This window comes from Pelmatolapia mariae, linkage group LG8 (assembly GCF_036321145.2).
Source record: "Pelmatolapia mariae isolate MD_Pm_ZW linkage group LG8, Pm_UMD_F_2, whole genome shotgun sequence".
Classification (NCBI taxonomy): Eukaryota; Metazoa; Chordata; class Actinopteri; order Cichliformes; family Cichlidae; genus Pelmatolapia; species Pelmatolapia mariae.
This window is the reverse complement of record NC_086234.1, coordinates 25,566,060-25,590,348: the sequence shown is the minus strand read 5'-3', so window position 1 is coordinate 25,590,348 and position 24,289 is coordinate 25,566,060. Positions and strand designations below refer to the sequence as shown.

Below are 24,289 nucleotides of genomic sequence, written 5' to 3'. Positions count from 1 at the left end.
CTGGACATATTAGTATGAAATCATTCAGATTTTATAAGTTTTGGTTGGCATAAATGTAGTTTAGTGTTTCGTGTCTGTGAAACAATACCTAGAAAGTACATGTGTTGGGTGTAAACTGTAACGGATGAATGCCTAAGAGATGTTTACACAAGTATTTTTAAAGCTTCTTCCTGGTACAACAATAGAATGAACGCTGGCCAACAAAATGACTACATTTCCCAGCGGCAGACCGGTTCCTTCGGTGTGTTACCGTTTTGATGACGTTAATATTCTGCGACCCACCGTTTATGCGATACTACCATTGACTACAGTCATTGGATACTACACAGAAATGGCGAGCGGTAAAAAGAGTACGCTGCTGTCGTCTTTAGCGGTCTATGGAGATGATTCAGAGCCCGACTCTGACCCTGAACCAGAAGAATCAGGTATATAAAAGTAAAACTTCCTTTCATACGTTTAACGACTATGAAATACTTTGCTGTAGTTCCGCCAGCCTTACTGCTGAACTTCATGTGGGAGCTAACGTTAGCATGTAGCTAGTTAGACGATCTTCATGTTCATGTTGTTTTGTTCGTAAAAAAATAATATGCGCATATTTCTGTTGCCAAACGGAAATTAACATGCGTCTTTAGTTAACGGAGGAGGGTGCGTTTTGTGTCAGGATACCGGGTTGTGTTCTTGACTCCGAGATAACCTCGTTCACTGATGAGATAGGCCCTTTCTCAATTCTCAAGTACGCGAGTCCGTACTCGCGTTCTCGGTGAGTCCGGACTTGCCGAGAACGCGAGCACGGATTCGCGATTTGTACAATTGGAACACCAGCGTACTTGATGCTGTCGCAGGTCCGGAGTTTTTACTGCCGTCCCCTCTTAATTTAACTGTGAGTAATATGTTATGAAGCTTAACTTTAATCACAGCTAAACCGATTTACTCAGGAACAAATAAAACACTGAAATAAACCAAACATTAATATTTAAAAGTGATCTAAGTTACTTATATATCATGTTTAACCTCAGTTGCGAAATCTCTATTAATAAAAATAGTGTACATGTATGCCTTAATAAAAACAAGCAGGTGAGATGTTAGAACGCTTTTATTTTTATTTTACCCGCAATCATTCATGTATTTTTTTTATATCCTGTGGCTTTTTTCACGGTTTGTTGGCATGCTGTGTAGGTGTGTACTGATATCGACATAACGGGTAAACATCTGGCTTTGACTATTGTTCACCTGTAGTTTGAATGCTGGAAATTTCCCTGTTTAAATCATAAGAACTGTCAGTATACAGAGATGTGCTTCTGAATGTGGACAATGTGTCTTCTGCATGCAGTAATGCAGTTCTGCTTGTGTCGAGTGATGTAAACAAACAATCGATCTACGCTATTCAGACATCAAAATTGATGATTTGATTATTTTTATGACACAGCAATGGTGAATGTTCCCACCCTCTGCTCTTTGTAATTTAACGTAATCTTTCCGTTTTCGTAGTTTGGATATGATTTTTGAGTACACCTTCGCAGTAGCAATTGACTGCAAAATAAAGCTACCGGAAATGTACAACCCCACATCCGGTCTTAAAACAGGAAGTTAGCATTTTCTCGTGCACAGGGTCTATTGTTGCAAAGCAAAAAATCTTGGTGTATGTTGTGGTCAAAAACCAAAAAATTCTAGTCTTTCTTGGAAAACGTTTGCAAGTAACCAGTCTCTTTTTTAGAATCAAAACAACCAATCAAAACAACCAGCTCGATAGTGCAATCCCATTCATTTTAATGGACGGAAAGTTTGGGGGTAGAGTCGAGAGCCCAACTTTGAAAATGCTTAAAAAAACACTGCATCTGAAATATATTTCTTCAACTCACCATTTTCACTCTGCACCCACAAATCAAACATGTTTTTCCTCAAAGACAACGGCTGTACACTTTTTTTTAACTGGATATATTTAAGGGAGATGAGTATCATCAAACTGCCTAGTACAGTTTAAATACAGTTTCATGAAGGGCCTTTGAAGAAAAGACAACCTTTTTCTTAAATTTCACACAGTTTAACAGATATGTAGTGAAACGTCTTAAGATGCTCACAGATTTCTAAAACGGATGGAGCAAGCCACAGACCATGTCCAGCAGTAACAACAATCTTATCTCAATTTGGCCTCAAATTACATAGACTGGTTAATGAAATCTTATGCTTGAGTCTTGATTGCTTTTGCAGAATGTGGGTAGTAAATATATATTTTTTCTAAATGCAGTATATTTTCCCATAGTTGTGATCCACTGGCAGTTTTCATGTTGGCCTTATTATGTTTATTTCTCATATCGTCCTTTCTTAAAGAGCCAAAGCCTGTCTGTTGGCACACAGGGAACAAATATACTGTTGATTTGTTTCTGGACTGCTGGATTATTACTTGTGACCTAAGATCATTGTAATCCTAATTTTACTAACCCACATTTCAATTTGTTAATGGACAGAATAATTATCAGATTAATCTCAAATGAAAGTAGTCATTAGCTACAGATGGATGTGCTTAATGTACTCCACTGGAAGCAACTACACCAGTAGTAAAACTGCTTTACATTAATAACCCATTGATAAAATATACATCAGTATAAGGGGACCTTTTTGTCCACTGAGCTCTTCTAATTTTAATGTGTAAAGTAAATTTCTTGAGAGCGAGAGAGATATGACATGTGGTTGTTAGTTGGCACAGAAGCTTTCAGAGCAGGGATTCATGAGTAAGTGCCAATTTAGGGAGTCAGCAAAGTTTTCAGAGTATATTGACCATTAGTGAGGTCCCAGTGTTGCTGAGCTTTAGTCTAGGCAGTGAGGGCTAGAACAGATAATTTAAAACTGAGGACGAACTCCTTCTATGGCTATTTCCTGTTGTCTCATAGGCTGGCTTACTTTGAGGTTTCAATAGTTAGAATGATATCACTCAAAATTAGTTATGTGTGAAATAAAAAAATGATTTTGCTGCCTAATTGATTTCATTTACTTCTGTGTCTTTGTGACCCCCCCCCCCCCCCCCCCCCCCCCCCCCCATCCCCATCTCACGATCAATAGGGGGGCGTGTAGGAAGCCTTGTATATCGCTATGATGAGGATGACCTGAACCAAACCATGGACCCAGAAGAAAAAGAGTCTGCAGATGAAGACAGCAGAGAAAACAACTCGGTCAGTTTTGAATTCTGAGCTTAGCTTTCTAGATTTTATTTTTACTCATCAATCAGTTCCATTCCACTGATGTCTCTAGCTGACAGAAAAACAGTTCACATGTTGTGTGGTCTCGGAGCATGTGTTGTGTTTTGAAAAATTTAATCTTCACTGAGTACAGAGGGGTTTGGAAGGCTGATTGCTTGGTTGGATCTGCATCATAATCAGGATCTCCCCGCTACAAAATCAGCATCACCAAAGTACTTTTTTTTTCTCTTTTCTTTTCTTTAGTTTTAGGTTCACATTATTTGATTTCTTTTAAGCATAAATGCAATCTTCAACATCCCCAAAAGTTGATTCTGTTTATCTGGATGTAGCGTTTTCAGTGGGAGAAACGTTTCGTCACTTATCCAAGTGACTTCTTCAGTTTCAGCTGACTGCAGGTTTCCCCAATCTTATAAACAGTACATTTGCATAATGACTGAAACTAGCACCACCGAAGGAGCAGTGGACTGGGAGATCAGTTCCTTGATCATTAAGATGCAAATTCTCATGACCATTGATCAAAGACCACTAATCAATGACGAAATCTTCAACATCAAAAGGCTAACGGTTGGTTAAGACAAACCGTGGTTCCTCCTTTGTTTGATGTTGAATGCCACATATGTAGTCTTATCCATGCTTGCTTTATGCTTGACCTGGGATTGCACGAATGCAATCTGTGGGTGGTCACTGACAGCCTGTCTGCCTGCAGAGAATGTTTGTGGTCAGATGGAGCCAGGGTTAAAAAAAAGAAACTTGTAATACAACTGATCTTTGAGCTATCTTGTCCTGTTGTTGGTCTGTCAGCAAGCTTCAGAAAAGAGCGAACTTTTAATGTACAAAGAGCTGAAGATTAACAGTGTTTAAAATCAATGAAGTGTCCACTGCAGGCGCTGTCTGTACCTTTACTGTTTTTACAATCTTTGATTTTTCCACGCTTCTCCTATTCCCGTTAATCTCTGCTGTCACACCCCTCCCTATTCACTTGTCAACCAATCAACATTCACATCCAGTGACGTGTATTTGGGATTTTGCGGTGGCAAGTTTGTGATGGGTGAAAACCTCCGTCTGTACTCTGTCCAAAAGAAAACCAGAACGCAGACTGGCACATTTTTGGGACAATAAATTATGCTTTAGTTACTTGTTAGTTTTAGAGCTTATTCTTAAAGCGCTCCATTGCAATGCTGTTTGTTTTCTCTGGCATCTTTGTGCAGATTACATTAGCTCACCAAAGTCGCAATATAGACAATGTTGTTAGGCTGAGAGCGGGTGCAGAGAAGCCATACAGACCCAAGCACGTATACAAGCATTATTATGAGAGCGGGTATTAGTGCTTTACTTTTTTTTCTCCATACTATTGCTGTAGCCACCTTTGCAAATGTTTTAATTTGCATCAAACTTCAAATGAAACTGTAAATTTTTGAAGTGTTCTTTGGGCACACATGTATCACATTCTTAAGTTGCTAGAAATCACAGTCAGCCTTACAACCTCCCAGAAATCCTTTATTTAAGGCCCACTTGTAGATGAAATAGTTGACTAATAGGTTTTCAGCCCAGTGCTGGCTGTTGGTCCTGCTGCTTGGCTCCCCATTATGGTCTCTTTTCCTTTTTGCCCCTTACAGTGTTAACCTTCTGCATTTTTGTTTTTATAGGAAGTGGACGAATCTGACGAGGGGAGGGACGCAGATGATTTTGAGGTATTTGAACACTGGGATTGATTAGATTTAGTGATTAAGCCTGATTAGTTTGTCATTCTGTTTTGTGACTAACCTTAAGCACAGCGATGGCGGCCACAACATGCAGCAATAGAGCATATTCACTAGATGGTGCTGTGGGTTCATGGATTTGAAGTACGCTATGAGTCACTGATGCATCTTCATGTGTGGCTTAAAGTGAAGAGGCGAACCAGCAGTGTTGATTCTGTAAAGCACACTACTTGGACCTTCACACCATACTAACCCCACCCTTTGTATGTGTTTTCAAACTGTATGAGCCAGACGGTGTGCCAGCTTCCTGCTGCACTGTTTGGCACAGTTCACCAAGGTGAGAGTCATTCAAAAACCGAACAAGCGCACGCAGTAAGTCAGAGGATGTATAGCTTGACTGAGGCTTTGATTTACAACCTTTCTGTGATGGCTGTCTGAGGGGATTTTGTGAGTTTTGCCTGTTGGTTATGCCACATCATGAAGTGATGGCAATGAAAGGACATTGCAGTATGGTAATGATAACTGTGGTTCATGATGTGATTTCTCAGTGCTGCGTGTATCAACATGTAGAGCTTTATTGCCATGGAAGAGAAACATTTCCAGGAAAGTTAATGAAACATATTCTGTGTACTTTGTAGGGAAACACTTCACTTTCTTCTGTTGGGATGTGGTGCAAAATGAAAAAAAATAAATAAATAAACAATTTGCAGCTCTCGTTAACCCGTATTTTATTCACTATAGAACATAAGAATCCCGCTCACACCATAAATGAAGTGCTTCAGACTGAGACCACCTCCTCCAAAGGGTCTCAGTGCAGTCGATTTGTTTTACTAGTGTGATTACCATGTTCACATCTGCACAAGTGAACTGAAGTAAGGCAGAAGGAAACCAGTTTGATTTAAATGGAGTAAACCTTCAGAGAGATTACAATGAATGTCTGATCATTTAAAGTATATTCATATAATCTGGAGAATGTCTGTGTGCAAGGGACAGTTTTTATTTTACAAAGCATCCCAACTATTTTGGAAACGGGCCCGTGTGTTTAGTAGTGTTATTTAAACCTGCTGCAAATACCTTTTGTGAGCAGTTGCATTAAAGGCAGTGGTTGTCGTGTAATTTTGGCTACGTTGGGAGAGAGAGTTTTAAAGCCTCAATGTGTTTTCTTGCTATTGTTACCATCACTAAGATATTGTTATAAAGCAATAGGATACTACTCATTTTGGTTTTGCTAGAAATTCTGCGGCGAAATCTAGCAGTGATTAATATTTGGGTTTAAATTTAGAAACCCAAAAAGAGAGTGAATGTTTATATTAGCTTTCACTCTGTCCTCAAACTTATTGTCGTTTGCAGTTGGCTTATCTGTGAATGGCAGCTGTTAGGTGTTGGTGTGATACGTGTCTTAATTGTGAGTGTGCAGTGCCTCATTTAACCACAAAGACTGTTGTACTTGATAAGAACTGTGTTTGGATATATCCAAGTTCTCCTTTAATGTTTTAGATTGTACTGTGATCTAGTCTGAGACCTTAAGAAAACATTGAGTTTACACATTCGGGCATGGGGAACGGTCTACTGGAATGGAGATAAAGGGGATAATCTGTAGTGTGAAGCCTTTGTATTGTTGATAAAGTTGATAGTTCTTTTTAGATCTGTGATAGCTGTGCAGCAGAGCCCCCTACTACAGGAGAACATTTCCTTGAAGAGCGTGCATCAGAGTCCCTATCGCTTAATTTCAAAGCACTGTTTCTGTTAGTTGGTGGTCAACTGAGATATCGAGAAGAGGGGATCTGTTATGTTTCCAGTAATGCTTATTTAATAATTGCCTGGAAGTTTTAATTTTCAGTAAAATGGATTGTTCTATAATCTTGCTCATAATTTTTAAGCTTGCTGGAGGATATGTTAATTTAAAAAAAAATATTAGACAAACTAAATGTCATAAGTGGCAGAGCTCTGAAATATTTAGAGATATTATTGTCCAACATATCTGTGAGTAGTGCTCTGAATTTTGGGATCCTCACCTTCTAGTACCATCTGGTGAAAAGGTCAGTTTTTATTTGATGTGGTGACCAATTTATTTCATTTACACATTTTTTAACCACTATCTCGACTAGGGCTGCTCAATTAATCGAATTTTAATCGTGATTACGATCTGGGCTTTCAACGATCTTTAAAAATGACTGAGCCGATTATTAGCTCCTCCTCTCGCGCTGCTCCGTGTGGCAAATCGAGCGCACCTCTCTGCGTTTCGAACACGCGTCACAACAATTAAGAGGACCTGAGGGAAGCTCGGAGAGCTCGGAAAGCTAAGCAGAAGTTATTTGGTGAGGAGAGGATAATGGCTGCTGAAGAAAGAATGCCGTTGGTTGAAAAGAGAGGTAAAACGACTTAAGTGGTGTGGAAACATTATGGGTTCGCGGAGTCAGACGTGGATCAAGTAGACATAGTGTGGAAACTTTGCTACGGTGTCGTAGCTGCACCACAGAGCAACACTACAAATTTATTCAATCATTTGAAGACCGCTCACAAAGTGACATACGCTCAAACAATGAAGGAACATAGAGAAAAAACTCTTGACAACACCTGCTTCATCCTCACAGACTTCCATTCACGCTACCCTGTACAACGCGACTAAATATCCCACCAGCTCCCAGAGACACAAGGAGATAACAAACGCGGTAAAGTTTTCCTCGCCAAAGACCACTGTTCAATTAACACAGTGAACAACCAGTATTATGCAGTATTTTGAAGTTCACTAAACATAGATGTTTACATTTTTCATTTATTTTTTATATTGCAAACATTTGCACTGTTATCAGTATTTGCACACTATTTTATATTATTTTTTGACATCTTTAAAGCCATTATTCAATATATTGTTATTGTTAAATAAATATCGTCAAATAATCGAGATCTCAATTTCAGTGAAAATAATCGTGATTATCATTTTTGCCATAATCGAGCAGCCCTAATCTCAACTATAATTCTCATTCTGTTACCCAAAATCTATGTGGTTTTATAAATCCAGGCAATTCTCTCCAGTGTTTCGTTTTTCCCATCAGTGTCTGTTTCACTTCATCTTTAGATTAGTTTAACATGCTAACAAGTAGCACTAAGGTGTTAATTGTTCCTTCGAGGCTAATGATCCTGGAGCTTGAACACTAAGGAAGGAGAAAAGCACTTGGCTGGAAAGGATGTGCAGCAGGTTAGGGTGATTAAGGATACAGATGGAAATGTCATAAACAAAAGAAGAGAGTGTATTGAGAAGGTGAAATGAGTACTTTGAGGATCTCATGAATGGGGAAAAAAATGAGAGAGCAGATGGAGGACAGTTAGTGAATCAAGGTGTGCAGAGGATTAGCAAGGAGGAGGTGAGGCCAGATATGAAGGGTCGAAAGGAGGTTGGCCCAGAAAAACGCTCTGAAGATTATGAACCATACCAGGAGTTGTTGAAGCTAGATTAAGGAGAGACGTGACAATCAGTGAGCAGCATTATGGCTTTTTTGCACTGCAGATGCAATGTTTCCTTCTGAGAGTGTTGATAGTACAGATCAGAAGGAGCCTCACTGTGTCTTTGTAGATCTAAAGAAAGCAAATGGTGGAGTTTGAAGAGAGAGAGAGAGAAACTGTGATACTGCATGTAAAAGTGGAAGGGAAGTGAGGGTGGTGCAGGACATGTATGAGCAAGAAAGATGACAGATGAGCAGTGAGCAGGTTTAAGAGAGCTGGAGGTACGCTCTCAAGAGAAGAGGAATGATTTTGGACAGAAGAATAACAGCAAGAGTAAAGGGGAAGGTTTGAGATGGTGAGGTGTGTGGTTTGGACACAGTGACGCTGAAAAAAGATGTGAGATGCAAAGGTTCTCATTGGGAGTGAGCAGAATGGACAGGAATAGAAATGTGAATATGCCAGAGGGAATGCTCAGGTCGAGTGGTTTGGATACAAAGTCAGAGAGGCGAGGCTGAGACATGTGTAGAGGAGGGAGAATTGGTGAAAGAATGTTGAATATGGAGCTGCCAGTCATGAAGAACAGACGACAACCACAGAGATCATTCATGGATGTAGTGAAAGAAGGTTATGTGACACAAAAAGGATGCTAGTAATAGGATGAGATGGAGGCAGATGATCCACTGTTTCATCTTCTCAAGGGAGAAGCCGAAAGGAGAGGGAAACAAAATAGTAATAATAATAATAATAATAATAGTAATAGTAATAATATTCCTGCTATTGTAGCAGTGGTGAATGAGTCTGTTATAAGAGGGCAGCCCACATGCTAAAATGCTGCTGCAGAGGCCTGAGTTCAAATCCACTTGGAGACCATTTTCTGTGGGTCTTCCACACACAGAACTGTTCCTGGTGACAAACAGACTGAACCTCATGTTCAGTGGAGTGCTCCTTTTAACGAGGAAGCATATCGCTTTGTTTATAGTGTAGTTGATACAATTAAAGCAATCCGGTCAGTCTTAAATCGTTTTTTCCCAGTTTGCTGAATGTATACAAAACGCTAACACTACAGTCTGATATTTCATACAGCTGTCTCACATAAATCCCATCAAGAAAGAAGAAAATGTGGAATTAGAAGTAACCCCCGTATGGTGTATTCAACACCATATTCTGTTATTATAATAATGTAGCATTGGCCTTTATTACACTGTTTCCGGTAATTAAAACTTAAATGAGTAGATATGTGATCAGTGTCCCTGCAATGAATAATCTTGTGGTATATGTGTGGTTACAAGTACGTGTTTACTCATGCTAGACAGATGGCTTGACGATGTGCACAGTTAGCTGAAATTAGAAGGGCCTGTTGTTGATCTGAAAGGGTGGTAATATTTTTGGTGTGGCCTTGTGAGACGGCTAAATTTATATTCTCTGTACAAAAGTCCTCAAAAGCTGCTTACTGTGACCTTACTGTAAGGGCGAGCTAAAAGGGGAAGCCGTGCCAACTGGAGGATCAGTGAAGTGATGAGTGTTTGTTTTTTTTGTTTTTGTTTTTTAAATTAATTAATTAGTTTATTTTTAAGCTCTGTATCAAATAGTCAAATTTTTTTTTTTTGCCGGGGTTCTTTACTGTATTTCCATGTCTTTCTGCCGCCCTCCCTCCTCCACCACCACCTTGTGATTTGGCCCACTTCAGGACAGTTCTTTGATGTGCCCGTGCAGTTGCTAGGTGACGGCATGATTCCTGTGAATAACAGCGCTGTTCTTTTGTGCTGAACCTGTGTTATGCCCACAATGCTGGCACAATAGGCGGCATATTTTAAGGGCTGTGCAAGGCTCCTCCTCCTCCTGCTGAGCCAAGGCGTTCTCTGGAATCTTCTAAGATTTACTGTTCAGGCTTCTGTTACTGCTAAGAAACTGCTGTAGTGTGTGAAGTCTGCTTCTGGGTTCTGTGATTTTTAGGTTTCAGGTATACAGAGAATGAGCTTTTGTCTTTAGCTCTGTCTTTTTCACCTGTGCACCTGTACAGTTTTCCAATTTCATTGTACCATTGTACTATGTATGACTGTGCAATGACAATAAAGAGTTATCTAATCATCTAACACCTTTGATTAGATCATTCATCTCACCAACTAAACCCTAGCAGGAATCATGGTCTCATAATATCTATGACTGATGCTGTGTTTATTTCCCACCATCGAGCACTAATGATAAAAAGAGGCCTAAATGTCCCCTGTTTTTTCATTTTTCTGCCCTCCCACTCTCACCCCTTTTCTTGTGATTTCTAGATCTCAGAAGCAGAAAAAAAGGACCCCAAGGAGCTAGTTGGTGAGTATACCCATGAACTCGCACATGCTCACGCAGAATATAGAGCAGCAATTAAAGGATTGAGCACAAGCATTACTTTAATCTTTAACTTTGAACAATAAACTGACCCTACACAGAAGTATTAGCCCAAGCCTGTGATATATTCCCCTCTGTTGTCCACAAGCTCTTAAAATGGACTTGATTAGAAGTTTTTTTTAAGACCTCATCTAATATATATATATATATACAGTGGAACCCCGACTTGCGAAATTAATTCATTCCCGAGGGTCTTTCGTAAGTCGAAAATTTTCGTAAGTCGAAGCACCCATTGCGCGTTTTGAGCGAGGCGATGCTGAACAATAGGCTATAGGCTAATTGCTAACTAGAACAACAATACGTCGTTCAAGTGGAACAGCGAAGCGCAAGTACGGAAGCCAAGGGGTTGTCACATGATTCAGAAGGCATTGTGGGCATTGTAGGCTGAGCCAATCAGAGCCAGCGGTTTCGTTACTTGGGCATTTTGCCGTAACACGGGCAGAAATATTGCCGTTCAGTGCCTTCGTAACTTGAATTTTTCGTGAAACGGGGTATTCATAAGTCAGGGTTCCACTGTATATACAGGGTGGGCCATTTATATGGATACACCGTAATAACATGGGAATGGTTGGTGATATTAAAGTCCTGTTTGTGGCACATTAATATATGTGAGGGGACAAACTCCTCAAGATGGGTGGTGACCATGGTGGCCATTTAGAAGTCGGCCATCTTGGATACAATTTTTGTTTTTTCAATAGGAAGAGGGCCATGTGACTAGGGATGGGTATTGATAAGATTTTCACGATTCCGATTCCATTTTCGATTCTGTTTAACGATTCGATTCTTTATCGATTCTCTTTAAAAAAGGAGAACACTAAGGTCGATTAGCTTAGAACTTTGTTTTATATCTTGAACAAGATAGAAATTTAGGAGTAACATGGCCTTACAAACCCAACAGTGAGATCTTAAGAGATCCACAGCCTACGGCTCTTCGATGGGGTGTCACAGGGTCCCCAGGAAAAAAAAATTGTAAATGTAAAATAATAAAATAAATATTCTTCTGTAGCAATAACAAAGTATAACATAAATTATTCAGTAGCAATTACACAAGAATATCCAGTAATGTCTACAATTAAACACATTCACTTACCGAAAATCAGGGGCATCTGCTGTGGCAAATGGGTACAAGCCTTTTACCACAAACTTAGTCACTGCTCAGTGACATTCGTCTATCCTGGCCTGAAAGGAGACGCTACCGGTAGACTGCAGCGAGAACTGCCAGCATCTGAGCCAGCCAGACTCTGTCTGTCTCATCATGGTCACCTAAATGCAGCGCACAGTAATGGCAGGTTTTGTAATAAGGCAGATCGCGCTAACATAATATGCACTGTTAGTTGATTATTTACCTGCCGCATTAACGGGAGAGGACGTGCAAACGTTACCGCTGCTGCTGGGTTGAGATTCACGAGTCCAGAGCAGAATTAAAAACACGACATTCATTTAAGGTTATCGCGTGTTTTGTGAGCAAATGCTTTTGCATATTCGTAGTGTTTCCTCCCTTAAATGAAATATCTACTTTGCAAGTATTGCAAGTTGCCCTGTTGTCATCCGTTCTCGTAAAGTATAACCAAACTTTTGAGCGTTTGAGCCGCTTAGGCACCGTGTTTCCTGCCAGGTAAATGATGCTCCGCAACGTGGTGACGTCATTCGGGGCGACTGGAATCGATAAGGGAATCGTTTGCAAAAATGGCAAACAATTCCAAGGAATTGAAACAGTGGGAACCGGTTCTCAACAAGAACCGGTTTTCGATACCCATCCCTACATGTGACACATCAAACTTATTGGTAATGTCACAAGAAAAACAATGGTGTGCTTGGTTTCAACGTAACTTTATTCTTTCATGAGTTATTTACAAGTTTCTCTTTGTTCACAGCCATTAACATGTCGAAGAGGTTAACATGTGAGGAGCGGATCGAAATTGTGTTGATATCTGGTGAACGCAGTAACCGGGTCATTGCAGCAGATTTCAATGCAAGACACCCTACGAGACCACCCATCTCCCATGCTACAGTTAGCAAACTGCTTGCTAAGTTTCGTGAAACTGGTTCAGTGTTGGATTTGCCAAAATGTGGACGCAAGAAAACTGTCACTAATGAAGAAACATCAGTGGCTGTCCTAGCTTCATTCAGCAAGAGCCCACAGCGTAGCACTCGCCGCATGTCACTGGAGACTGGCATTAGTCGAACATCCCTTCGGCGGATATTAGCTACTCACAAATGGCACCCTTAGAAACTCCAGCTACTGCAGCATCTCAACGAGGATGACCCAGATCGGCGCACAGAATTTGCAGAATGGGCAAAACAAAAATTGGGACAGGACCCTCAGTTCACGCAGAAGATTTTGTTCAGTGATGAGGCAAACTTTTATGTGAATGGTGAAGTTAACAAACAAAACCACCGCTATTGGTCTGACACTAACCCACATTGGATGGATCCCTCCAAGACTGTTGGAACAACAAAAGTGATGGTTTCGACATGTTAATGGCTGTGAACAAAGAGAAACTTGTAAATAACTCATGTTTTTCTTGTGACATTACCAATAAGTTTGATGTGTCACATGGCCCTCTTCCTATTGAAAAAACAAAAGTTGTATCCAAGATGGCCGACTTCTAAATGGCCACCATGGTCACCACCCATCTTGAGGAGTTTGCCCCCTCACATATACTAATGTGCCACAAACAGGACTTTAATATCACCAACCATTCCCATGTTATTACGGTGTATCCATATAAATGGCCCACCCTGTACATGTATATATTATGTGTAGTGTTTGATTAAGTCATATTGCTGTAAGTGCTCTGAGACTGTGCAGCGACATCAGCGGCCACCTTTGAACTCGTAACTATGTAACTGTGTTACTGACTGTAAATGAATGTAAAGATGCAGACAAGACCAGGAGGCAATCATTGCAGTGAAATGTGGATGGCTATAATTATACTCCAGTACATTAGCCAAACTTTGTAGAGAAATACAGTTTTAACATAAACTGTATTTCATATACAGTTTATGTTAAAACTGTCCAATATCAAGTGACTGAGTGATTATAAAGATGGTTTTCCAACAACAGCCTTGTTGCTTTGCTGGTTAGCCACATAGAGCTGAGATGGTTATTGCCTGGTTAAAGTTGTAATCTTTAATAGTTTTATCCTTAATAAAGCCCACCTGAAATTAATTTAAAAAAATGTGATGATATATAGATGGCTGCTACGATCATCCAGGAGGTACTAAATTGCATTCGATTTACGTTAGAGCTTGATATCTTTGCAGAAAACCTGTGATTCTTTAGCTGAATGTAATCCCCGGGAAATCCACAGTTTGCCTTTTTTAGTCAAGTGTAAAAAAGATATTTTTTTAAAAAACCAATTGTTGTAGAAAATTACACCTTTTGGAAAAAATACAGTATATATTCTGACTTATCCTTTGTAGAACCTAATAGCACTCAAAGCTGAGTGTCTCAGACATGGCTGTAATTATTTGATTAAAAGGATAATAATACATTTGTTGAATTTCTTTCAAAAATATGTGAAAGAATCAGATTTTTTTTTTTTTAAATCATGCCAGCTGGGTGTTGGTACAGTAGGTGTATGAATCACTACCTAGACCTAGTTGACTTATTCAAGCCTCTTTGTCCACTGACTGACAAATGAAGGACTAACAAGGACCTGGCAGTGGTTGGTGAGTAATGACTGATCTGTACAGGTGTGTAAGGAAACATCAAATCAGGCAGGATATGAGTGATACAGGGAGTGGCGTTTTATACACCAATCTCTTAGACTGTAAACCTCTGGCACTGACCGTCTCTCTCTGCTGTTGGTTAATGCAGCCCCCAGCTGGATGCGGATGATGGCACAGATTAGGCAGTGCGACACCCATTCGACATGTGGTAATGCATTGCCGCGAGGGTAGACAACTCATAATTACAATTAAAATTATGTGATTTCTCAAGGATTAAATGTTTTATTTTGAAAGAATGTCTTGCAGAAAACGAGTGTGAGAAGAGTTGTGTAACATATTTGTTTATAAGATGGATGAAAATAATTTTAAAAGGTGTCAGCACATCTCACTGTGTAATATCTGCCATCACTCTCCACGAGAGAAATGGCCTCTGCTCACAAATAATTTCCCGCTACCGTCACCTCTTCCAAACTTCTAGCCTGGCTCAGGCATAAAAATAAGTCCCAGAGGAAAAGGAGATGCACTAGAGCGATTTTAAAGCTTTCAAAGCAGTTGCTATTGCCATGAGTGTACTGTAGTGTCAGTGTGACTCATAGCCTGAGCCCGGACCCTTGGCATTCCTGCAGTGGAGCTGGGCTCCTCCGTCTTGTCTGTCAGTAAATGTCACAGAGCATCTGGCTAAAAGCCTTCTGTCAGCAAGCTGAAGATGGCTCTTTGTCTGTTTACTGAAGGGACGGACATTGTCTGCCTTTCCCAGAAAAAAACCCCAGGGCACAGACTTTGACTTTCTGTCTGTTTTTAGGAAGACAGATGGTGATTTAGAAACAGAATATAATCTTTTCTCTGTCTGTTTATTACTCTCAGATTCTTCCTGTTGTTTGAGAATATTCCTTCCCGTGCTGAGCTGAATAATTAGCAGGGATTTATTTATTTTTGTATTTTTTACACAGGCTGTGATTTATTCACACTTACACTGCTACTACCATCCGACGCACTTTACTTTAGTGTTTAGAGTTTGTACAAAGGCACAAAATTATCAAGTAAATCTCGGGTTGTTTTAAGTGGATTAGCAGGCTTCCACACTGTTAGACAGTGTTTGCAAGTCTTTGTGTAGAGAGAGTTTAATAAAATACCAAGCTACCACCTAATGCCTCTGAGTCATCGGACTTGCCTTGTCAGGTTTTTATTGTTTGGGGCTACAGAAGTTTTCTGTCTCTAATAACTGAGGTTTAGTGCCACAGACTATTTACACAAGACCAGTTCATGTTCACATAACTGAATATCTCTGTATATCTCTAAACTAGTTCACATCCTAGGCATGCGTATGAACCTATGCACATGCATGCTCAGCTTTACTTTTGTGTCTAGCCAACAGAGGGAACGCCCTGCCCCTCCTTTACCCCAGCGGGGGAGGTTAACTATAACCATATCAGCTATCCAACAAAAGGGAAAGAGAGGTGCTCCGCCTCTTAGTCTTCTGACATGCGGGCAATCAGTGCACCAAAACAGTATAGACATGAGCGCCTCTGTGGACCCATATGATCATGATCAGCAGGCTGATGAAAATAGAAAATGATTAGCATCGTGTCTGCACACGAGCAGAGTTCAGCTCTGGCAGATGTTGCTTAACTGTGTTGCAGTAATGTTTCTGCTCACATAGAGCCAAGATGATGCAGCCTCCATTATTTCCAAACACAGGTTTTCCACTTTGCCTCAGTCCATTTTAAATGATGGCTTGCTAAGAGAATTGTCTATTTTTAAACCTGTAACACCTGAAGTGGAGCTCAGGTTTGGTTTTTGGTCTTGTGTCAGGAATTTGAATATATACTCTGATAAATGACTTTGGGTCTAACGGGATTTTTTTTTCTTATGTTCCCTGATTGAAAGCTAGGTGGGATGTTTTCTTTTGAATTGAATAAAAACATTAAATATAAAAATAAAAGTAATTGGGTTCTGTGTATGTGATGATGGGATTTTGCTCTGCTCTGTAAGCTAAAGGGTTCAACAAGACACAGTAAGCACTTTTTTTTGGTCTTTTCATGTCCAGTCAGGTTTTTACTTGTCAGTGTTCTTCATAGAACTTCAGCAGACACGAGTTCCTCCATCTGCACATGCACACACTTGCAGCATCTACTCACCGAAATACTGACAGCTCTAAATGACTGTGTCTGTGTGATTAAGAGTTAGAGTGACACAGAAGAATGCCTGGCCTGCAGTCAGAGAGAGCAGAGGGAGACAAGTCGAGCAAGGAGAACAAAACAAAGGATACGAAAGGAGTCTGCCTTCTCTATACAAGCCCCAACAGCAGCCACTCCCTGCCTGGGACATGCTCTCTTCATACCACACTGCCCTGTAAAACTTACTGGCACACACTTAGGAGTAAGATGAACACAAAGGTGCTCAGGAATTCTCCAGTAATACTTTGACGCACATTAATCGAGTTTCCTCTCCATGTCCGTATTCCACCACCTTCTCTCCAATTTCTCATTTGGTAGATGTACTTCTTCATTTTAGCTGTCTAACGTAGCTAATCCTGCGTGTAAAGACACGCAGGGAAAAGCCACAGAGGTGAAAGCACATTAGGCTTATGTTTATTTTTCTTTCCTTCCAGCTCTGTTTTCAGAAAAGGTGAGAAACATGTCACCTGACGAGATCAAGATCCCCCCCGAACCCCCTGGACGCTGCTCCAGCCATCTACAGGTACACAACACCACTGTTAAACGTTCTCTTAACCACATACATTTCACTTGCAGCACACGCTTTAATGCTGTTGTATCATGCAAGCAGCTTGAGTAACACCACCCAGGCCACAGTTATGTCTGCTAATCAAATTGGGGGGAAAGGGTATGTGGTTAAAGCTGGGGTTGTGGGTTTTATAAGGGCTTGATGGAATAATCTGGGGTTTTTGTAGACTTGTTTATGTGCCGGATAACTACTTTCCAGGTAGTAAATTCATCCTCCTAAAAGAACTTGTCATTAGCTTAAAAAAGAAGAAATTGGTTCCATGGAGAGAGAAAACAGTCTGCGCTCTCACAGCCTTGGCATAAGATCAGATTTAAGAACCAAGACTTCAAGTTTGAAACGCTAAAGGTTCGAAGCTGCCTTATCCATACACGAAACATATGGGATGTTTATGCACTGAAAATAATCTCCTGTTGACGCCAAGCGACTCATTTAGCTTTCACTTGTTCCCTCTCGGGTTAGAAATACATTCTGGTGGCGACATAAATTCTGAGGCGCACCCCTGTAATTAAACCAGCACACAGTGTCATCCTCAGTCTGCTCAGCGTCACCACCGCTGATTTCTTTTCGCTGCTGTGCATTTTCGGCTTTTCCAGCTTCAGTCAGTTAGGTTTGTCTTCTGAGGAGCAAAGGCAGGTCAGGACATACAGCTGACTTAGTAAGTGAACAGCTCAGCAGTATCCCCTCTGGGCTGACACTCCCCCACCTATCAGACGAACAACTAATGATTCACCTTCACCATAACAGCCTGGATATCCCTGCCCTCTGGGCTCAGAGGAGCTGCAGCACATGTACTCTCACAGTATGGTTTAATTGGATTTCGCAAATATTCTGTTTTTCCTGTCAATTCACCAGCGCTGGAATGTAGCCACTTTGTGAACTGTTTCCAAATGCCTTTTGCAATCATACCGTGACCTTGGGATTAGAGCAGATTAGAGCGATCCACTGGCTGCCAACTCACTGAGCTCAGTCTGAAACTCGGATATCTCTGGAGAAGATTTCTGTTTTAGGAAAAGCAGACCACAATATCTGTTTTTATTTTTTATAAGTCTGCATTTGACAAAATTTTGCTGCTGGAAATTCAAGTGAAACCTTCTGAGGGAGAGGCAGGAAGTGTCCAGACTGGTCCAAATCAGAGCAGCAGAATCACTGTCATGTGTTAGCTTAATTTAAAAAAACAAAACAAAAAAAAAAACACTTGCAACAGCTCCAATAGTTTTATCAGTCACAAGTAGGTTTGTTGGGGCTTTACATCAGTGTAAAGTAGATATTTGAAGATTGTACCTGTTATAGACAGAGTGTCAAATTGGAAGACTTGTAAAGATGTGTTTTATTTTTGTAGTTTAAAAGTTAAAATGTGACAACATGGTGTAGACAGTCTGCAACAAGTGTCACTCAAGGTTTCCTCTTGTGCATTTTTGGCTACTTCTTTAATAAAAAGAGAAATAACATCACTGCCAGTGAGTGCTTAAATGCTGACAGTTGTCAGCTATACTTGTATAGGTTATCTCATCTACATGCATCAGTGCAGAAGTATAAATGAAGCTCGGGCTTCTAATGTCATTTGTCCAACCAAAGTAGTACAACACCAAAGTGTTGCTCTCATAACAAATGTATAACTTGTAACTAATTCAGTTTAAGTGGGGCATACAGTTACTTTAAGGGTGCAGAGTGTCCATAGTGACAATGCTGTGAGCATGTTTGTTTTTGCATTTTCTGTGGGAGTCTATAGGGATGGACTCATCTTGGAACAAACTGCATATTTTGGTGCTGATCTGTTCGCAACATTCTCGCTGCTTACCTTCAGCCATTGCCTTGTTTATTTCACTGTTTATTGACATCCTATTTGTGGTTTTACATGTGGCAGAGGGATGCTTATTGAACCTTGAAAGTAAATAGAATTCATTATAGTCCAGATATGTTTAATATTAGTGTGCTTGTTAATCTCAAGACTCCACACAAGATATTTTAATTAAGTCGGGGGTTTATTGTGCACATTTAAAGAGTTTACTTGAGGAAGGTCAGCTAGTACATCTTATCCAGTCAATAGGGATGGCTTTTTAGAAAACACTAATATTAGAAGCACAGGAATTAGTTTTGTTGTTGTTAACACAGTAACAGTGAACCTAGACATGTAGTGATGATAGCGATACCTCTACGGATGAACAAGAGCACTATCCTCTTATTTCTTCTTTTTCTATATTAAGACCTCATGCAGCACTGTGGATCTGGGTACATGTGCCAGCTCTGTGGTTTAGTTGAACGTGGATGTGAAATATTTCTCAGCAAATTCAGGAAACTCATCTACAGTAACTCCATTCCTGGTATAAACATGTTGTTTATTTCCTAAGTGACACTGTATTGTGACACAAGTAAAGTGAATTGTAACAGCGGTGACTGTGCGTGTGTGTGCGTGTGTTCTCTTCCTTCACCAGTTTGTTTGTTTTGTAACAGGAGAAGATTCATAAGCTGTATGAGAGGAAGCTCCATGGAGATTTTGACACAAACGCCCATATCCAGCAAAAGAAGGAATTTAGAAACCCAAGGTATGTGAGAATGCACCCACACCGTCAAACGCACACATGGACTGTCAGCTACACGTGACAGCAGATGTACTGTTTGACTCTTATGAAGCTCCTCTTTGTTTTCAGTATTTACGAGAAGCTCATTCAGTTCTGCGCTATAGATGAACTGGGAACCAACTACCCAAAAGATATGTTCGATCCTCATGCCTGGTCGGAAGACTCTTACTATGAAGCTCTCGGTAAGTCTTTTTATTTTCGCTTACTTGTTCTTTGTGATTTCATATCAGCACTCATAATTGCTTTTAATCCTCCAGCCAAAGCTCAGAAGGTGGAGATGGACAAACTGGAGAAAGCCAAGAAGGAACGGACCAAGGTGAGCCTAACAACAAAGAAGAGTGGATTACTCTGTCAGTCTGCATCAGGGGCAAGTCTCCACCAGCTGTACTTCATTTCTACTTTACCTCCATCTGACACACAGAAATCAATGTTGCCAAGTTGAGCTCTCGTAACAGCAGCTCGGGCCCAGCCCAGGGCAGATGTACTTGTCGGCTTCACCCATTCTGGGTTGCTACATAAAAACCCACGTCTGCTCCCCCCGCCCCCCCAGTATGTCTTTCTTTGCTATGGATTCTTTTGACTTTATGCTGGGCATCATTTCAGACAGCTAAATGCTGGGAGAGATGTGAGATGGGAGTTTCCAAGGACGATGTTGTTTAAAAACATAGTGATACCTGCTGCCATCAGCAGCATCATTCCTGCTGTTGCACTGAGCTGGACTTGAATGAACATGTAGAGTACAGCAGCTATTCTGCCTGATGTAAAATGAACCCACTGTTATGTAGCTACAGTATTCAAGCTAAGAGACATCAGAGCTGTTCACAGTATTTGTAATTGTGCAAAATGCTTCACTTACATATTATTGTAACCTCTGCTGTAGATTCTTAAGTTGAGCTTTTCAGTGACTGCAGTCAAGTTGTTTTTTTAAACAATAATAAATCAAACAATTTAAACCAGTGTTTTAATATGTGTGTGTGTGTTGTTGTTTTTTCCAGATTGAGTTTGTCACGGGGACTAAGAAGGGCACCAACCCCTCCAGCACAGCAGCCTCCACCACTAGCAACACCACAACTACATCCACAGGTAAAGCACTGCAACATCTGCTAGCTTCAGCTTGCTCCAGTAGTAGTGTGATCAGATTGGACCTCAGGTGTACACAAACAAATGAGGTTATTGGGTTAGTGAGGTACAGTCCAAAAATCTTAAGCCACTTCTTATTTGTTTCTATTTTGCTTCCAAGAAGCCGGTTCTTTTTTTTCTTTGCTGCTTTTTCAGGCTTTTTTTGTTTGTTAAGCCATTGTTACAGATAACTGACACAGTAGCAAATAAACAATTTTAAAATTAATATAATTTTTAAACGCTTTGTTGCTAGCAGGCAGTCACAAAAATGAGATGAACGATGCATCCTGCCAATCGGGTTAATCCAGAAAACACAGACCTGCTCTTACTGACTCCTCCCCTGTGTTTACTATGTCACAGATGCCCAGAAGAGGAAAAGTAAGTGGGACTCTGCACTCCCTGTGACCCTGGCCCAGCCCACCCTCATCACAACCACAGCCACGCTGCCCGCCGTCGTCTCTGTGACAACAACAGCAAGCGGTACCAAGACCACCGTCATCTCCGCAGTGGGTACCATCTTAAAGAAAGCAAAGCAGTGAGGATGATGAACGGGCTGCAGCGTGACCGATGGTCGGTATTGTGCTGCAGCCGTTATATATGTGATGGACACATTTTCAGAACCAGCCCACAAATTCTTTCTGCTCCTCGTGGACTCACAAAGACTAAAAACTGCCTTCTATCTCTGGGATTGTATCTGCATTATGGCATCACAAAGCCAAACTGAGCGTGGGGACAATACTCCTCTGTAAATCTGATGCATGCAGATCTTTCTAAACAAGCGACTATGTCATTGTTCTTTTTTTTTTCCCTTTATTTGATGGCAACATTTGTTTATTTAAGACAGAAAATGGTTGAATCTGTAAAAGGGTCCCTCACAGATGTAGTTGAAATGTCTGAAGTTTATTTTTCTATCCATAGTTGTGGTACAGTATTTTCATGCCTGCTGTAGCACTCGATTGTAATCGTTCTTCTGTGGCACAGTGAATGACTCTGAGCTGAGATGTTTGTTTTTGTTTTTTTACTCTTGTACGTATGTATTGATAAGAAGGTGAATAAATGGATGAGATGTTGCCTTTTCACTTGGTTTCTGGTCATTTGCACAAATTGTGATCACTCAGTCCTCTGTCATTTCACATATGGCTGCTTCTAAGAGAGCGTTACGTCTTTGTGCTTTGAAAGGACGCTCCGTGGTTATCCAGGAACAAGCTCTTATTGACTGCACGCATTGGCCTGAATCTGGACTGAAGACTCTCTCTGGCTTTCGTGCAGATGCCGCCAACACATTCAAACAGTTCTATCTTTTCTTTCAGAGCGAAGCATCTGCGTTCCAGGTGAGGTTATGCTCACTCTAACCTCACACTCCTCATCTGACTTCTCTGGAAAGGGGAGTGTCAAGACATTTATGTGATTATGAGGTACTGTAGTGGGTTAAAGCTGGCAAGAATCAGCAGGCTCTGAGCTGCCTTGAATTTTAAAGCAGCAGCACGTCCCATTAAGTTATTTTTAAAAGCTGCACATAGTTTTTCATAACCTTTCATACTTGGAAGGTGGGTGCAGTCCTTTAACTTGCCTAACTAAATATCTGAAATATGCAAAAGTAAATGTCTTCCTTGTTTTCCGGTTGTTTATCAGAGCCTCACCCTGCGTTCCCAGTCATGATGTTGTCGTATAATCATCCACGGTGGCCTGCAATTAGACTGATTTAAATATACCGTGCACAGCTTTGCGATTAACTTTATATTTTGTCCTCAATCACAAGCTGACTTCCTAAATTGGCTCTCAGTCATTAAACCTTTGGTATTAGAGGCTGGAGAAGACTCTGCGTTCTGAATCTGAGCTGTCGGTGCGACTCCTGAGGGAGGTTTAAAGTGCAGATTATGGTTTAGCACTGACTCATTTATGACATTCAGTTGAATCATACCCACATTTGGCCACAAGCCTTTATAGAAGTCATGCATTTGGTAGAGTTGCATGTTCGTGTTCTTGTTGCATCTCAACATGTTTTTGCAGAGCCTGGAATGCAATGAATGGCTGAAAAACAAGACTGCTGGTGGCTCCACTGTGATTTCTCCGAGCTTCAGTGATTGAGGATAGAGGAAATACAATTAGAGCCAGACTGGAGTTGATTGGATAGTTGTTTTATCACGTTTGGCTGATGTTATCTGACTTGAAAGCTTATAACTTGAGTTTTCTTTACAAACATTACCTTATTTGTGCCTAATATGTAATTTAATTCTATTTTACTATTTGGGCTTTTTAAGCCTTTTATCCACCTGTTGGACAGTATTGCACATTTTATGTCCAGTAGTTCTTGGTTTCTGGATTGTTCTTAATTTTATTGATGTATTGTTATTGTTTCTGGATTATTTTAAATGTAATTTTTGTTTCCACGGTGTTTTGTCTTTTTACATTTAAATTTTTTATCAATATTTGTTTTTGCTTTTTTCCTTATTGCATCTTATTACTGACTTCTACTGTGGAGCACTTTGAACTGCAATAACCTCCATGAAAGGCGCTGTTATGAAGGCCCTGTGCTTTGGCGGGGCCTGCCCTGTAGTGCTCTGTTTGTCCCATAGTCATGCCTTGCAGGTTCCTGGGAGCACCTGGCAAGTCTTCCCGGTGCATTTAACAGCTGGAAGTTGCAGTCTTAGATCTCGCCATTGACTCAGCGTTATGCTATTTGCTTGATGGGCTTTACTTTAGCTTTCACAGTTTACACCACCATACTCTTGATACATTTAATATTCAAACAGTCATCCAACTGCTAAAACCCTGATAACACTGGTAGAATTTGGACGGAGAAAAGTTAAAGGCCCCTCTTTCCTGAAAACTGTCACATTAATTCAGCCATCTAGAAGTTAAAATATACATATGAAAATGGGCATGTATGTAGCAGTATATTTATAAGGTGTTTTTATAAACCTTCATACACAATTAAAACCTTAGTAAGGTTGATTATTCATTTTTATTTAGTTTTTTCTTTTTAAACCTTTTCCCCTTGGGTTATAATTCAAAAGCAACAAGAGAGGGCCTACACTTTGGAGGTGAGCCCGCCAGACACACCCAATGTACAGCTTGTACTGAGCAGGTTACAACTTTACCCCATTTATCCACTGTCGTCACGATATGACTCAAAAATGTGTACACAAAAACCCTTATGTTAATACATTTTAAAACTTGCGTTAATGTAGCTAAACCTGATTAAAAAAAACCCTAGCCACTATTTAATAAACCCCATTTTTTCCCCTAACCCTAATTAACAGCTAGCTACAAAGGAGTACACGGCTAAAAAATATCTATCATTTTGGCAATAAAGTCAAAAAGTATTAATATTATTTTGAGGGGGAAAAAAGTCCAAATGTGAACATTACAGTTTATTTTCTTAATGTGGTCCTAATACTCCGTCGTAAATACTAGCTAAACCTAATTAAAACAAGTG

General features: G+C 40.4%; 1 protein-coding gene across 3 annotated transcripts; it reads left to right on the top strand.

The window, feature by feature from the left end:
• Nucleotides 1-308: 308 nt before the first annotated feature.
• sap30bp (SAP30 binding protein) lies at nucleotides 309-21,929 on the top strand. Of its 3 annotated transcripts, none has more exons than XM_063481659.1 (10): nucleotides 309-425; nucleotides 3,058-3,167; nucleotides 4,841-4,885; nucleotides 10,618-10,657; nucleotides 17,019-17,107; nucleotides 19,604-19,695; nucleotides 19,801-19,913; nucleotides 19,989-20,047; nucleotides 20,727-20,814; nucleotides 21,211-21,929. In XM_063481659.1, the coding sequence occupies exons 1-10, from the start codon at nucleotides 332-334 to the stop codon at nucleotides 21,387-21,389; spliced, it is 909 nt and encodes a 302-aa protein (XP_063337729.1). In that variant the 5' UTR covers nucleotides 309-331; the 3' UTR covers nucleotides 21,390-21,929. The 3 variants fall into 3 exon arrangements, with proteins under 3 accessions (XP_063337729.1, XP_063337727.1, XP_063337728.1); XM_063481657.1 differs by having other exon boundaries at nucleotides 19,989-20,098; XM_063481658.1 differs by having other exon boundaries at nucleotides 309-435; nucleotides 19,989-20,098.
• Nucleotides 21,930-24,289: the final 2,360 nt, after the last annotated feature.

Excerpts from the sequence above, each read along its gene's own strand:
- sap30bp (XM_063481657.1), top strand. The coding sequence starts at position 332 with ATGGCGAGCGGTAAAAAGAGTACGCTGCTGTCGTCTTTAGCGGTCTAT. Across the intron at positions 10,658-17,018 it reads GGACCCCAAGGAGCTAGTTG|CTCTGTTTTCAGAAAAGGTG; the intron begins GTGAGTATACCC and ends CTTTCCTTCCAG. Across the intron at positions 20,815-21,210 it reads CACCACAACTACATCCACAG|ATGCCCAGAAGAGGAAAAGT; the intron begins GTAAAGCACTGC and ends ACTATGTCACAG.